The 16,849-nt window shown below is 48.5% G+C and overlaps 1 protein-coding gene across 1 annotated transcript; it reads left to right on the forward strand.

Moving 5' to 3' along the window:
• Positions 1 to 2,404: 2,404 nt before the first annotated feature.
• On the forward strand, positions 2,405 to 16,532 carry Ms4a10 (membrane spanning 4-domains A10). The gene is made up of 8 exons (XM_074046517.1): positions 2,405 to 2,593; positions 5,291 to 5,504; positions 5,811 to 5,930; positions 7,010 to 7,066; positions 8,672 to 8,803; positions 9,870 to 9,980; positions 12,516 to 12,637; positions 15,457 to 16,532. The coding sequence occupies exons 1-8, from the start codon at positions 2,559 to 2,561 to the stop codon at positions 15,473 to 15,475; spliced, it is 810 nt and encodes a 269-aa protein (XP_073902618.1). The 5' UTR covers positions 2,405 to 2,558; the 3' UTR covers positions 15,476 to 16,532.
• The last annotated feature ends 317 nt before the right edge of the window (positions 16,533 to 16,849 follow it).

The following is a 16,849-nucleotide window of genomic DNA, read 5'->3' on the forward strand; positions in this document are numbered from 1 at the left end:
ACCTGTTGTTGGTGGTGTTGCTAATGATGGCTATTCTAACAGGGGTAAGGTGGAATCTTAGTGTGGTTTTGATTTGCATTTCTTTTATGGCCAGAAATGGTGAGCATTTTTTCATGTGCTTTTTTGCCATTTGAATTTCTTCTTTTCAGAAAGTTCTGTTTAGTTCAGTTGCCCATTTTTTTAACTGGCTCATTGATTTTAGAGTTTAGTTTCAAGTTCCCTGTATATTCTGGTTCTCAGTCCCTTGTCTAATGTAAAGCTGGTAAATATTTTCTCCCACTCTGTGGGTGGTCTCTTCAGTTTAGAGACCATTTCTTTTGTTGAGCAGAAGCTTTTTAATATTATGAAGTCCCATTTGTCCATTCTTTCTCTTAGTTGCTGGGTTGCTGGTGTTCTATTGAAGAAGTCCTTGCCTATACCTATTAGTTCCAGAGTGTTTCCTGCTCCTTCCTATAGCAACTTCAGAGTTTCAGGTCTGATATTTAGGTCCTTGATCCATTTTGAGTTGATACTAGTACAGGGTGATAGACATGGATCTAGTTTCAGTTTCTTGAAGACAGTTAACCACTTTTCCCAGAAACATTTGTTGAAGAGGCTGTCTTTTCTCCATCGTATGTTTTTGGCACCTTTGTCAAAAATAAGGCAGGCATAGCTGCGTGGATTCATATCTGGGTCCTCTATTCTGTTCCACTGGTCTTCATGTCTGTTTTTGTGCCAGTACCATGCTGTTTTTATTGCTATTGCTTTGTAATATAGTTTGAAGTCAGGGATTGTGATACCTCCAGCATTGCTCTTTTTGCTGAGTATTGCCTTGGCTATTCGCAGTCTCTTGTGTTTCCAAATGAACTTTAAGGCAGATTTTTCAATCTCTGTGGTGAATGTCATTGGGATTTTGACAGGAATTGCATTAAACATGTAGATTGCTTTTGGTAGTATAGCATTTTTACTATGTTGAGTCTACCAATCCATGAGCATGAGAGATCTCTACACCTTCTGTAGTATTCCTCGATCTCTTTCTTCAGGGGTTTGTAATTCTCCTTGTAGAAGTCATTCACATCCTTTGTTAAATTTACTCCTAGGTATTTGATTTTTGGGGGGCTGTGAATGGAATTGTTTTCATATATTCCTTCTCAGTTTGTTCCTTGTTGGGGTATAGAAAAGCTAATGATTTTTGTAGGTTGATTTTGTATCCTGCCACCTTGCTGTAGCTGTTTATGGTGTCTAAGAGTTTTTGAGTAGAGATTTTTGGGTCTTTAAGGTATAGGATCATGTCACCTGCAAATAAGGATATTTTGACAGTTTCTTTACCTATTTGTATTCCTTTTATTTCTCCCCTTTTACTTTCATATGCTTAGTTGTTTTGTTTTACCCTTCCCCTAGCTTCTACAAATGAGAGAAAACACATGCCATTTGTCCTTATAGGACTGACTTATTTCACTTAACATGATATTCTCCAGTTCCATCCATTTTCCTGCAAATGACATGATTTCATCCTCCTTTATGGCTGAATAATATTCCATTGTATAAATACACCAAATTCCCTTTTCATTCATCTGTTGATGGGCACCTAGGTTGATTCCATAATTTGACTATTGTGAATAGTTCTGCAATAAACATGGGTGTGCAGGTTTCCCTATAGTAAGCTGACTTTGCTTATTTTGGGTATATACCCAGAAATGGTATGGCTGGATCATATCAGAGTTTTATTTTTATTTTTGAGGAACTTCCATACTATGTTCCACAGTGGCTGCACTAATTTACATTCCTACCAGCAGTGGATAAGAGTTCTTCACACACACACACACACACACACACACACACACACCCCGCATCTTCACCAAAATGATATTTGATATTTAGTAAGTAGCAAAACAGGAAGAGAACAGGCTTTTCTGACCCCTGTAATGAGCTTTTTTCTCTACCCGAGTAGTTTCTAAATATGCAGCTTAGCGCAGTATGGATGCAGGGCTGGGCACTGAAACTTCTTTTTCATATTTTAGTGATAATCACAGTCATCCTTTTATAAATAGTCCCCATCTTTTAGAAACAAACACTAAAATGTTCATAAACATGGCAGGATGTCTGAGTTTTGTTTACCAACTAGGAAGAGCAAGGTCAGCCAAAAACTAATGACAGCTCCAGCTTGGGGAGGGACCCAAGGGGGGAGGTCCCTGCATCATTATTTCTACTTTTGTGAATGCTTGAAAATTTCCAAAATTTAAAAAAAAAAAAAGGTAATTTCAAAACACTCAAACTCTACCAAGATATGTGCTCCTCCCCCTCATCCCCCTCCCAAGTCCTGCACCATAAGGAGGCTGAACTGTCGATATTGTGCCTGCCAAAACAAATTTGCAACTATAAAAGGGAGACACAAAGAACACTAAGGTTTTCACTTGCCCAGGTTTGGAAGAGGAAGAGACTTTGATGGCTCCCACGCACTTGGGCCATAAGCAGGAGGTGGGTCCAGGAGGGCAAAGAGCCAAAGTCTATCATTATAAAGACGTTCTGATTTCCTTCCGCTGTCTCTGTGGGGCTCAGGCAACTCCAGAGGGCAAAGCATGGCTGAAGCTCAGAGCAGAAGTCCCCAGGCCAGGTGAGTGGTCTACACACACACACACACACACACACACACACACACACACACACACACACAAAGGGTAGTGTCCTTGTGATCCCATGTGGGGTCAGGGATTGACCACAGACTTGAGCTCACCTTGAATGGGACCAGCCTTTTATTATCTTCCCCTGCCCCCTCCACCTGCCCTGTCACCAATCATTGGCTATAAGGTTGGAAGTGGGTGGGTGAAATTTAAACCCCCAGAAGAGAAGCAGGTGTGAGCCCTTAGCAACCAAAAAACACAGACACTGGGGAAACAGGTGTTGCATGCTGTGAAGAGGATCTAGGAAATGGGGGACCACAGCTTCTCCCCTGGGGAGGAATTTGCCACCTAAAGCCCCATCCTGCTGGTAGTGGGTGACCCTGGGAGCAGAGAAGAGCAAGGCCCCTTCTAAACCAATCCCAGAGGCCAGGCACACAGAGCCTAGTTTGAGAAAGCAAAGGACCAGAGAGGGAAAGGGACTTGTTGAGGACTATTTTCCCAGAGCACAGCCCTCTGTTTCCCACAGACCCTGGGAGTCTTTACATGAAGGTCTCTTGATACCAGTGCCTCCTTCTGACACCCTGGGCGGATGCTGCTTTGCACACTCATAGCTGCTTCCTAACTGGCATACACCAAAACCCAGATCCTCTAAAAGTACCCACCCTAGCCTCTCTATGACATGGTACATACAACTCAATATCTCTCAATTCCTGCCTTCCTCTGCTTGCCTGCATGCATGCACACGCACACACACACCCTCAGAAACTCTGTGTGAGGCTGCCACTACACAGTCTGATTAGAGTCACATTATTCAAGCCCAGGTTTTCTCTGCCTGCCTGACCTCCCATAGACAGATTTTACTCATTCCTGCATGGAATCCTGCACATGGTATCCAGCTCAGAACTCCATAGACAAACCCATGAATGGCAGTTTTGGTTTTCAGATCCACAAAGTGCCCTCCTTCCCTCTCCACCTTTACCAGCCCACCTGCAGAAGCCCAGAGAACTCATGCCCCTCTCCCCTTTGAGAAGTACAGGCAAACTCACCACTCCTGGTGATAAGGTTGAGTGTGACTTGTCTTAACAAAGAATCAGAAACGGGCAAGGTGGAGCCTGGCTGGCAGGATTCCAGGCATGTGAAGACTGTAATAAACATAGCTGATATTTACTGTTGAGTGCCAGGCCTCACTGGTCACCCCGGGGACAGGCACTAGAACTCCATGTGCTGGTGAGGAGAGACTCAGGCACTGAGATGTAAACCACCTGCTCAAGGTCAGAGATCCCAGGAGCAGAGCCCAGATTGGGCTTCAGCCTTCAGCTCGTGCACTTCTGGGCTCATGGTTTGACCCACACAGCTTCCCAGCTGGGGAGCCTGGAGGGTTCTACTCATTTCTGCCCCTGCCCTCTCAGAGCTGAAGGAACAAAGGGAGTATGTGCAAGGGGCAGGCAGTGCATGGTCCAGGACAGTGACAAGGCCTTGGCAGGTTTCTTTGGGATGCCAGTCTGTCTGGCCCTGCGGGTCCTGAGCTGGCCAAGGGAACAGGGCTAAAAGGTTTCCGTCCAATACCCTGTCTCAGTTAGCCCACCTCCACTCCAACGCGGCCCAGCCCAGGTCCCGAAGGTGGAATAGACAGGACAACAGAGCCTAAGCACTTTAGGAAGTAGAGTTTGTTACCAAAATCAGGTTCGGAAAGTCATCACCCAGAAAAGGCAATGTCTTAGAGGAGTGTTGGGGAAAAGAAAGGTCTTAATGAGGATGCTGGTAGAAAGGGGAACAGACTAAAGTCTCAAGTTCATTATTCCAAGTCTGTGGGGAATATTCACCTGAGGATCAGGTCAAGGGCCATCAGCATTTCCCAGAGATTGACTAAGCAGCCTGATGTCTCGCTGGCCAGACGTGATAACCTCCTAGTGACACCTGTTCTTATCTGGAGGGCAAGACATTGGAATGCAGAGTGAAGGTCACTGGCCTGTTATAAAGTTCACACCCTTCATGTTGGAAAGTGGCCACCAGACTTCATAGCAAACAAGCCTTTCCTTCTGACATCTAAGGCCCAACTCCTGCAGCAGCTCCCCCTCCAGTTAATGGAAGCTTCCTTGTAGCAGCTCTCTATCCTGGGAGTGAATTATTTCTAGTTGGAAGTGACTCTAGAGATGAGAGCCAATTCTCAACCACACCATGATATACCCATGAGAAAACCAAGAGGAGAGAAAAGAAGGCGAGGAAGGGAAGGGAAGGGAGGGGAGGGGTTCCTAGAAATGCCTTAGCAGAAATTCCCTTCCCTCCTCTTCCCCATCTCCCCAAACTCCAAAGTTAATTATTTGGTTTCCACCTGCCTTCATCTTGGGCAGGTGAATGGGAGCTGTTTACAAAGTACCCACATCTGTCAGGCTGCCTACCAAACTGTGCGGTGGCCAGTGTGGAGTTCATCTGCACTAGTTGTGAAGTTTGTCTGGTCCTTGTTTTTCTGCACCCAAAGTAGCCATGTCCCTGTACCCCCCAGAGCGGCTGTGAACCACAGTTACTCCCCATCCCCAAGGCCCAGATTATTCCAGGCCACATCAAGGTCAGAGATTCCAATGTCCTGGAAGGTGCCAGCCCAGGGGTGGCGGTGACAGACAGAGTCTCACTCAGGCACGAGCCTCAGAAGTGAGCAGGGCTCTGATGGGGCCTTTCTCCTTGGCCTGTAGGCAAGGCCCTGGGCTCCAGTTAATGGCAGCAACGGACCATGGAGCAGCAGTAGCCGCAGTGACTCCCAGCCCTGGTGCTGCGGGCCTCCTGACATGGAAGGACCTTGGCCCAGCCCAGCCTGTGCAGACAGGTCTACCCCAGGGTCTGGCCCTGCCCAATCTCCAGGCTCCACACAGGCACCGGGAGAGGAGCAGCTTCCTGCAGGAACTGGGTGTGAGTGTCTTCTCCCTGGGGCCCTGAGCGGGAGGCATGGGGCTAGGGGAGTCTCAGCTTCCCTGCTTGACACTCATTCTAAAACTGAAAACACCTTGACAGGGAGAATTTGTGAGGCATGAACAGGGCCCCCGGGGTGCCAGGCACACAGAGCCAGCCCCAGGACAGATGCCCCTTCTAGGGACTTGGAAGCCTTGGCTGTTTCTGGGGAGGGTTTTCCTTGGAGCCCAGGATCCCTGAGAGGGTGGGAAGAGAGTTCCTTTCAGCCAGTGGGCCCAAGGCACTGAGGGCCTCATTTCCATCCAGGCTTTCCATGTCATCATCGCTCTGCTGCACCTGCTCTTCGGGGGTTACCTGGCCTCCACAGTCAAGAGTCTTCACCTGGTGGTGCTGAAGTGTTGGTATCCATTCTGGGGGGCTGCCTCTGTGAGTAGGAGCCCAAGAAACCTGCATACAGGGAGGAGTAGGCAGGGATGGTCTTGGGGGACCCTTAGTTTTTGAGGCTAGATACAAGGTGGAGGGGTCGGGAGCCAGAAGCCTCCTCATTTGCCATTCTCCCAACTCTGCCCCACTGCCTTAGTCACACTAGATGTAGCTCCTTCCCAAGGTCCCATTGCTCCTGAGTCCCAGGAGGGCACCCCAGGCTCTGTGGACCCTTCCCTCATCGTATATGTGCATCTGCCAGGGATGAGGGCAAACATCAGCCCTTCCTCCTCAGGCTTCTGAGCCACCCACAAAACATCCCTGGTGCCCTGAATCTCTGTCAGGGTCCTTCTGCAACCACAGATGGAGCAAAACACATGTCTTCTATCCTCCCAAGGCCATGGCCAGGATGAGACAAGACCAGATCAGTGCACACCCCATTTCTACAGTCTCCATGTTCCTCTCCAGGATGCCCACCCCAGCCCTCACTCTCTGATGGAACACTCCTTATGCACTAAGTCCCTGCTCCATAGTGCCCTCTTGGGCAGGTGTCCTGTCCCCCTCATTTCCACCTCAGATCAGAGGTCTCCCTACACAGTGATGGAACTTTCTACACATGTGATGCCTGTTCATCCTGTGCTTCTGGGGACTGCACTTAATAAGTGCTCAGCAAACATTTGAAAGAAATGAGAGGCATGAAAGATTTGAAAGAATGCTTGAGAGCACCAAGGCTCGCAGCCTCCCAAGCACAAGATTCGGGAAAGGAGAAAGGGTTAGGTGGTAGGGTGGTGCCTCTGATAACACAGGGATGCTTGGGGTTTGCAAAATGGGGGAAATGGAAGGTACTGAGGACATCCCAAGGGCAGGCCCAGCCTGGTCCCAGCTATGCAGACAGACGAGGTATGGAGGTTCTGCACCCACTGGAAGGTACGAGGTGGGGCAGGACAAGCTTGCTTCATCCAAAGACTACTGTTCTCTGCCAGCCACTGGGGGCTGGTTTTCTTGAACAATGGGTGGAGGGGAAATTGTGAGTTTCAAGGAACCCCAGCTTCCCTCCCGTGACTTTGGAATCTGGCCTGCAGTTTCTCATTTCAGGGATCTTGGCGATAGCAATGGCGTCATTTTCTAAGTCCTATCTGGTGAGTTGTTGCCTTGAGATCATTTGCTGTTGTGCCAAGTTTGGGGTGACTTTAAGAGTATCTGTGTGTCTTGGTGATTTGGGAGGAGTTGCTAGGAGCAGGTATGCACCTTCAGGGGAGCTGAAGGTCCAGATGCAGACAGGCTGGCAGATTTGACTAAAAGGAAAGGAAGCCCCCATCCAAAGCTTCTACCCTCCCAAGTAGCAAAAAATTGCTTCTAGGTTCACCAATTCCACCACCACCACCACCCCGCTGCATCTAGAACAGATTGACTTCCTCCCACATCTACTGGGTTTTAATCTTGGTCACTACATGGACATCCACCCAGAAGCCTGGGAACCATGCCTTGTTCTGCTCCCCTGCTCCAAGTCCAGGCTGCTTATAGACACCCTTGCTGGTGTCTCTCCACCCCATGCTCTCCCTCCATCTGGTCCTGGTCCTGGCATCTCTGGCCTGGAGGGGGTCATCCCTCATTTTCTCCACACAGCCCAAGGGATTATTCTTGAGTGTGAGACCCACCATGTCACTCTGCTGCTGTCATCCTCATCTGGACTCCAAGTGCCCTCGGCTTGCTTCCAGCATCAGCAAGTCTGCAGGATGTGAAAGCCCCAGCCCAATTTCTACTTATTCTACCTCTAACTACCAGGCAGATGGAAATGTTGCCCTGCCTCTTCTGCATCCTGCTCTGTCTCCTACACATGACTCCTATACTTAACACATTTCTGTTGTCTCTCTTTTTTTTTTCTTCTGTTGGCTCTTTAAAACTCCACTCACATGCCTTGTCCTCCAGAAGTCTTCCCTGACTCCCATGGCCAGCTTCCATGTCCCACATCTCTTTGTCCTCCCTGCCCCCACCATGCACTACATTCTATATGGGCAGCAAGTGTCCCGATCATCTTTGTAGCTCAGAGTAGCCCAGGTGGGCACAGAGCAGAAACCCAGCACAAGACTGGATGGGTGGGGATGGACAGATGATAAAAGGACCATCCCTGAAAATCCTGTCTCATGGCCTCAGCCCATGGTGGGGTCTTCCCAGCCCCTTCTACTCCCTACCCTGGTCCTGTGTGTGTGTGCCCTGCAGCCCAGGCTGGGATGTAGCTGTTCCCTGGCTTCTTGGGGGCATAGAGAATGGAAAGAGGTTGGTGCAATTGGCCCAGCAGAAGCAAAAGATGCCTGGCAGATACCTGCCCAAGAGGATGGTGGATCCAGGACCCATTTCAGGACCACAGTGGACTGAGCAGAGACTGACACTAGGGTGCACCTTTTGGTGCTTTTGTTCTTCCCTGTGAGGTCATCTGGGTGTCTGGCCCATTGGCATATCTGATAAAGAATGGTTGGAGCTGATTGTAAGATGGATGTAATATGGGGCATCCTTCTTTATACAGAGCTCTGTGTATCTGGAGGCCACTCTAGAGCATAAAACCTCTGCTCCTCCTCAGTGGTCAGGAGCTCAGCACCTCACGTGTGTAAGTGAGCAGCCTCAGGCCCAGAGATGGGCAGAGTCTTTCAGGGGCTCAGAGCCAGCTCCCAGCAGGCCTGGGGGGAGGACTTAGACCTAGGCAGAGTTTCTAAACCCTGGTGCTAAACTTTTCTCTTTTTTTGCAGAAAGTGTTATGTATGACAGCAAATCTCGTCAGCTTCTTCTGTGCGCTAGCCGGCCTCTTTGTCATTGCTAAGGACCTTTTTCTGGAAAGTACATTCCCATGGCCAATCTGGAAACCATACCCCCACTCCACAGTGAGTGCCCGGGACCCAGGGGTCCTCTCTTCCAAGGAGGGATCTGCCTTTGGCATAACTGAGAGGAAGCATCAGACTCTTGGAAAACCTCAGCCAGGCACAGACAGCTGAGCCCCTGGCCAATCTATCCCCCTCCATTCCAAAGCATTATAGATGGGGATGCCCGGTCTTCTCATGGTCAGTACCAGGGAGCAGGACATGACCTTAAGTCAGTGTGTCTCACCCTACTTTTCTAGATGGAGAAACTGAGGTCTAGAGAGGAGTTGGGACCCACCTGAGGTTGAGCAGCAAGTTGGCTGCACATCTAGGACCACAACAAAGAACTGCCAATCCCCAGCCAAATCTCTAAATATGGTGTACATGGAGGCCTCTCCCAGCAGCCTCACAGAGCTGGCCAAGTCTACTTTGCTACTCCCATTTTATGTGAATGAACACTGAGGTCCAGAAAGACTAAATTAGTGAGCCAAGGTACACAGCCAGTCAATGGTACAGAAAAGACTAAAAGCCAGATCAGTGACTCCAAGTCCAATGCCCTCTTCAGCATACCTCGGCTGCCTCTGGATCAGATCCCAGGTAACCCGGCCACAGTAATTAGCTCTCCTATCTCCCCCATCACGCACACACCTGTGCAAGGACACACATGCTTCCCTAACAAATGTCAGCGATCTTGTGAGATGTCACCGAGCTGCTCTGTGGTTTTCAACCCACTCTTCCCCTCCCCTGCTATAAAAAAAATGCTTCTTTCTGGGCCCAGAGAAAAGCATCCTCCTCTGCCAAGTAGAATTAGGGCAGCTGACCTTTAAAGCCACCTTCAGTTCTCCCAGGGACCCGTGAGATTTCCCAACCCTCAGACTTCAGGCAAACACTTACCAATGACACTCACGTGCTGGGTGTTGGGTGCAGAGCAGTAACTGAGGCAGCCCCAGCCCAGTCCTTCCCCACACATGCCTAGGAGCTGAAGCCCACTGCCTGTGCTGAAGATCCGACCCCCTTTCCTGCCAGGCCCACAGGATGGGTGCAGATACCCAGCAAGACCTCACCCCGTCTCCCTCCTATCCCCTCTCAGATCCACATCCAGAGACTGGAGCTGGCCCTGCTCTGCTTCACCTTCCTGGAGATCTTCCTGCCAGTGCCCACTGCTGTCATAAGCTATAGGAGGGGCCGCCTGTCTGCAGAGGTGAGGCCTTCCTGGGGACAAGCCCTCAAGAGATGGGGATATGAGGCAGCAAAGTGTTGGGGAAAGGAAGAGAGCAGGCAGGGGTCCAAGAGGAGAGGAGCATTGCCTCTCACTCATTTGTTGCATTCCTGAGCATTTTCTATGTGGTAACACACAGTCCAGGAGGAGCAAGGCCATCACAGAGAAAATGCCACTAGCATGAGCCATGGCCACCACACTCCTGGTTGCGAAGGTCCCAGGGGATGGCATTCAGGAGACACATAGAAACTGGGTAGAATTTGAACCCGCAGGTATGGAGAAGGGATTTCCAGCAGAGAAAGAGTGTAAGCAGAAGACTGGAGACAGGACCAGGAAGACCTGGGAGCAACAGCACATGCAGGAGGAAGTGAGAGTTGGGGTGGTAAGTGACTGAACACAGGGCACTCAGTGCACTCTGTGAGGTCCTATAGTAATCTACATAACTACATATGGTTACATACAGTTATACAGTATGTGACAATATAGATAAACATAACTGCTTTGTCTTCTCACCATCCCTATTAAGTAGGTATTTACTTCCCACTCTATAGATAAATAAACTGAGGCTTAGAGAGATCACATCACTTCCAAAGACCTAACAGCCAGTGAGGGAATCCAGCACTCAGCTTGATGTGTACCAAACTCCTGACCAAGCCCTCTCTATGAGCAAGGCTAGCAGAATGGTGGACTGAGGCCGGGCATATTTTAAAATAGAAGACTGGCCTTTTGACAGGATGGTGGTACGTATATGTAATCCCAGCTACATGGGAGGCCACTGGTAAGAGGATCACATTCCAAGGCCAGCCCTAGTGAAAACACAAAAATCTTATCCAAAAACTAAAAGCAAAAAGGGTGGGGCATGACTCAAGTGGTAGGGCTCGAGGCCCTGAGTTCAAAGGATTACCAAGAAAAAGATTGGGCTCTCCCCACCCCAAAGACCCTGCCTGCAAGTGACCTTCAAGTTTCATGTCTTTATTCATTTTTAGAGACAGGGTGTCACTGTGTAGTTCATGACCTTAAACTCATGCTCCTCCTGCCTCAAGCCTCCTGAGTTCTGGGATAACAGGAAGGTTTGTTTCTTTAAAGGAAAAAAATTCATATTACAATCTCAACTTTAGAACACCATAAAAACATATACTCGTCATCCCCCATAATCCTACAAGAGCAGCACTAGGGATTTTCTGGTTTTGCTGTGCTGTGTTTTTGTTTTTCCTTTGTAAGACAAGGTCTTTTTATGCAGCCCAGGCTGGCCTTGAACTCTTCAGTCCTCCTGCCTCAGCCTCCTGAGTGCTGGGATCACAGGCATGTGTCACCATGTCCAGACTCAACGCTGATGAAACTGTGCACCCATACACAGTACTGAGTTTTCCCCTGAGGCAGATGTGACTCTGTGGCCCTCAATTTTATGTAACACCACCAGGAAAATATGTTACCTTCCTTAATGCCTGACCTGACAGGAAGCCTTCCCACTGGGGTGTCAGAGGCAAATGGGAACCTTGAGTCCACTGCTAAGGATGCAGAAACTGAGCCTCCACACCTGGACACAGATCTTAGCAGTGCTCGTTCCTATTTCTTGGCACTTATGTGCCAGGTACTGTGCAAAGTACTCCAAGTGGTTGTGTTTATTTCTTTTTGCCACTAGGACAAATTATCACAAATTTTGTGACTTAAAATGAAAGCTATATTACCTGGCTCTTCTGGGGCTTGGCACTTCGAAATGGGTTTCCAGGAGCTCAAATCAAATCAACGCTGGCAGCCACAGTCTTTCAGGAAGTGTTGGGAAGAAACGGTCTTCCTGCCTTTTTCACCTTCTAGAGGATGCCCCCATTCCTTGGTGTCCGGCTAAGCATAGGGCATGAACTGTTTGGGTGACCCGTGCTTCTACCCCTCACTAACTGGAACTTTCTTGAGTCCTGCAGCCATTCTGGGAAGCAGGTCCAGCTTTTCCATCCTAAACAGGAGGGGATGAGGCTCCCAAGGGTTAATTGACTTCCCAAGGTCACACAGCCAGTAAGTGGCCTTGCTGAGCTTTCCCTGAGGGGTTTTGGGCCCCTCCATCTGAGGGGACAGTGCCATGGTCAGGTTCTACAGCACTGGGTTGGTGCCACCTTGTCACAGATCAAGGATGAAGATGTGGAAGCAGTCAGTGGGGACTCTGAGGGTGTCATTAGATATGTCCCTAGAGCGTGTTCCAGTTAGAAGTGACTCAGTGTACCACCTGGCTTCAGGGAACCCAGCAGGGTCAGTGACCTGCCCATGGTCACCAGGATACTAGTAGCAAGAACAGAACTCACACTCCATCCACTGACCACCGTCCTCCAAGGGTCTCGCCTAGCTCTCCTCTCTAGATGAGTGACAGGGCGCCAGTATGCACTGGCCCTGAAAGTCACCTATCTCAAGCCTGTTCCTATCTTTGTGGGGACATCGAGACTTCAGAGGAGACCAAGCAGGGAAGTGTTTTGTAAACAGCTAATCACGCCACATTCGTGAACAGCTAGGATGGATGTCCTCTTGCAGGACAAGAATGACTCTTCTGTCATTCCCAACACACCATTGGAACTCAACGGCCTGTCACTGGAGCCTCTACCATCCTATGAAGAAGTGACTCGAGGTGACACACGAGTTGAGCAAAAACAGAGGTGAGGAGGGTCTGGCCTGGGCTCCACAGATCTTCAGAAGACACCATGACCCCTCTACCCAGCACGGATAGCAGCCATTCCTGAGGGCAAGGGGCAGATAGTGCTGTTGCCTGAGCCACTGGCCCTAGGAGTGATGGCAGAGGTGCAGGTGGTCCCTTCTCTCAGGCCCACCCCCAGGGTCACCTCAGTTCCAGACTTAGTTGACCAGAGGTCACAGCCTCTCCAGGCCTCAGTGTCTCCATCTGTAAGCTGAGGGGCAGGTGGTCTCAGTGATCCGTGAGCCTCCTGTGATCTCAGAAGCCCAAGAGCAGGAGTGGCGGTCAAGTTTCAAGTTTCTGGTTGTGCCATCTAAGGCAACCTGCGAGACCCCAGCTTCCAAATTCCAAACCTAATTGTGCTAATACTAGGTAAAGTGAGAGAGAGGCCTACGGTCCTCGTTTTCCAAATTTCAGTCACCTGAGGAACTTCTTCATGATTCTGGTTTATTTATGGGCAGTGTTATGTTCTGTTTCCTTTAGTTGACTTTTTGTCTTATTTTGAAAGGAGACTTTGTAGCAGCAACAAGTGGGAAATCAGTATCTTAGCCTCCAAACCAACACGAGCATGGTGAAATTAAGCACCATGTGACTCCCGCCCCACCTCCATGATCTCAGTACTTCCTGTCCTCGGCCTCACTAAACTCCAGCCACTCAAGATGCCTTGAGGTTTCCCTGACGCCCAGCCTACCTACCCCACCTCTGAGCCATTGCCCTGGAGGTGCAGGTGGTCCCTTCCGGCAGGCCCACTCCCAGGGTCACCTCAGTTCCCTCTGCAAATACTCCTCTCCGGGTATTTGCAGAGCTCACTCAAGAGTCTTTACGGGCCAGGTTGATATCATTTACTCTTCCACCTTCTGGGGTGTCGGTGCTGTGACTACAGCCATTTCGCACAGGCTCTGAGAAGTTAAGCAAGTTGTCCAAAAACATTCAGCCTGGTTCTACCCAGCTGCCTCCCAATTTTGTCCAAAATTGGTTGTAGTGTGACCCCTGTTCTCCTGAAGGGTCACATTCACTGGGGACATATGGTCTGTACATACAAAGGGCTGCTGATCCACATAGCCAAGTCAGTCCTCATAGCTCATGGGAACCTGTCCTGCCAGGATGGCTTAGTACTATGGTAGCCGAATTTTTAGCTCTCTGGAAGGATGATCCATTCCACACTGTCTTGTGAAATCCCTTGAGTATATGGAGCCCTTGGTCTCAGCTGCCCTTTCATTGAATATCTCTGGAGTTCTCTGAATTCACTTCTCTGCCTTGTCACCTCCCACACTGTCACCTGTGGCTGTCACCTATGGCTGTGGTCTCTGGCTTGCCCAGAGCACCTTTTCTGCTTCTGATCTGCTATTTCTAAGTTTCCATGGGTTGTAGCTGACTTTATTTTTTGGGGGGAGGGGGTAGTTAATTCTTTTTTTGGGTTTTTTTTGTTGTTGTTTGTTTGTTTTTTTATTCACATGTGCATACAAGGCTTGGGTCATTTCTCCCCCCTGCCCCCACCCCCCCTTTACCACCCACCCCACGCCCTCCCTCTTCCCCCCACCCCCTCAATACCCGGCAGAAACTATTTTGCCCTTATCTCTAATTTTGTTGAACAGAGCATATAAGCAATAATAGGAAGGAACAAGGGTTTTTGCTAGTTGAGATAAGGATTGTAGCTGACTTTAAAATAAAATGTCAAGGAGGAAACACAAGACCCTGACAGAGTGGCAAGTGTTTAAGAACACTACTATCATTCAAAAGATTCACCTGGTAGGGTGAATCTTAGCTTGGCCGTCCAGAGTCCTGTGTGAAAAACGCCACCTCTGACAGAAACATGTATGTGATCTGGACTCAGCCCCTTTCCTTCTCTGGGCCCATTTCCTCATTTGTAGAACAGGACATTGTGCTAGAGTTGTGCACTGGTGGCTCGAGCCTGTAATCCTAGCTACTTGGGAGGCTGAGATTGGGAGAATCAAGATTTGAGGCCAGCCTAGGCAAATAGTTCATGAGACCCCATCTCCCAAAATAACCAGAGCAAAATGGACTGGAGGTATATCTCAAGTGGTAGAGCACTGCTTTGAAAGCACAAAGCACTGAACTCAAACCCCACTCCCACCAAAAAAGTGGGGAGGGGTGACCCTAGCCTCTGTGGGCAACTCATGGAAGGCCAGGCAGGATAAGCAGAGCTCGGCCAAGGGCTCACAGCTCTGTCCTGGACGGCTTAGCAACACTGCCACCTTCTGGAGGTCCTGCCACACACAGTTGGTATTTTCAGTACAGGATGTCATTTTTTTGTAGTTTGGGGGGAGGTTTTTTGTTTGTTTGCGGTACTGCAGTTTGAACTCAGGGCCTCGCTCTACCATTTGACCTGTGCCCCACCCTTTTTTGCTTTAGGTTAATTTTCAGATAGAGTATATCATTTTGGGACAGGGTCAGCCTTGAACCGTGATCTTCCTACCCATGCCTCCTGGGTGGCTTGAACTATAGTTGTGAGCCAATACACCCAGCCTAGACATAGAATTTCTAATGGTAGCCAAGAAACTGAAAGCAACAGTGATTCCGGTTGATGTTAAATTTCAGTCAACATTTGGATATGGACACAACTGTAAGAATGAAGCCTAATTTCATTTGTACCTAGTATGAAAAAAAAATCAAACATGCAGAAAAGTTCAAAGAATAATACAAGGAATATTCCTATACCCTCCACCAAGATTAGGGTCACCATTTTGCATATTTGCTTCCTCTTTCTCCATTTTGATCTATGTCTCTCATATTCTTTCATCGTTTTTTTTCTTTGTATTGCAGTTCTGGGACTCAAACCTAACCTTACAAGTGCTAGACGAGCTACATTCTCAGCTCCTGGTTTTTTGGAACAGGGTCTCTCTGTATAGCTCAGGGTGACCTTGAACTCACTATGTCGCCCAGGCAAGCCTCACATTTGCTGTCCCCCTGCCTCTACAGGTATATGTCACCATGGCCAGCTCTATATCCCTATTTTTTTCATTATTGTTGTGCTGGAGGTGTATTGTGACATTTACAAAAGTTCTTACAATATATCATAGCTGAATTTACTCCCTTCTTATCGCTTTTAAATATTTGTGTGTATAGATATGTGTGTCCAGCATATATGTAGTTTGTATGTGCACACACATTTATATTTTCACATATACAGGTTTTTTTGCAGTACTGGGCTTAAACACAGAGCCTACAGCTTGAGCCGCTCCCTCAACCCTTTTTTGTGATGGCTCTTTTTGAGATAGGGTCTCACAAACTATTTGCCTAGGCTGGCTTTGCACCATGATCCTCCTGATCTCTGCCTCCTGAGTAGCTAGGATTACAGGGGTGAGCCACCAGCACCTGGCTTCACATATCTACTTTTTGTGAAATTATTTAAAAGTAAATTGCAGACATCAAGACTATGTCCCTAAATTCTTCTACCTCCATTATTTCCTAAGAATAAGGGCTTTCTCCTACATAATCACAGTAATATTGTCACACTAATTCCATAATTCTAAAGCCCTGTCCATGTTTAAATTTCCTCTGCTGGACCACAGCTGTCTTTATCATGATTTATGTTTCATTTGGACCTAATCACATCTCACACATTGTATTTGATTGTTACATTGCTTTGTTTTCTCCTAATCTACAATAATCCCCCACTTTTACTCATGAAGTGGACTTTTTAGCACATTGTCCCTGGTCCTCCACCCTCCCTCCTTCCCAGAGCCTGGTGGAGGGAAGTTTGAAAAAAAGTGGTTTTGAACTCTGTGGTTGAGATTAAAAATTCATGGTGGCCCTTGAACATGGAATTCTACTTTCTAATCTCATTGAACTTTTTGTGTTGAAAGAATCTTTGTGGATCATCTCCCCTAATCCTTATGTGACAGATGGAGAAACAGGCCAAGGTGGGTGAGGGGGCTTACTGAAGGTTACCCAGCAGGCCTCATTGATGGGGATGAGATTAGAACCCAGGTCTTATGTAGCCATCCACCCGGCTCATGGCTCCCCAGCCCTGTCCCACCTGCTTCCCTGGGAACCTGAGAGCAGAAAGAAGGCCAACTCCTGTCTCTGTCCAGTCCCCACCCTAAGTCCCCAGCTTCCAAACTTACTGTCTCCCCAGTCTGTGAGGCAATCTCCAGCCTCACTGGCACCCCAGGAGCATCAGGACAAACTTCCAGAAGGCCCTTCCTCCTTCCCT

The sequence above is a fragment of the Castor canadensis genome, chromosome 1 (genome assembly GCF_047511655.1).
Source record: "Castor canadensis chromosome 1, mCasCan1.hap1v2, whole genome shotgun sequence".
NCBI lineage: Eukaryota > Metazoa > Chordata > Mammalia > Rodentia > Castoridae > Castor > Castor canadensis.

Bases quoted from the DNA above. Each gene is read 5' to 3' on its own strand.
- Ms4a10 (XM_074046517.1), top strand. From the start codon at position 2,559: ATGGCTGAAGCTCAGAGCAGAAGTCCCCAGGCCAG. The intron at 2,594-5,290 runs GTGAGTGGTCTA...CTTGGCCTGTAG, and splicing joins AGCAGAAGTCCCCAGGCCAG to GCAAGGCCCTGGGCTCCAGT. The intron at 9,981-12,515 runs GTGAGGCCTTCC...GTCCTCTTGCAG, and splicing joins GGGGCCGCCTGTCTGCAGAG to GACAAGAATGACTCTTCTGT.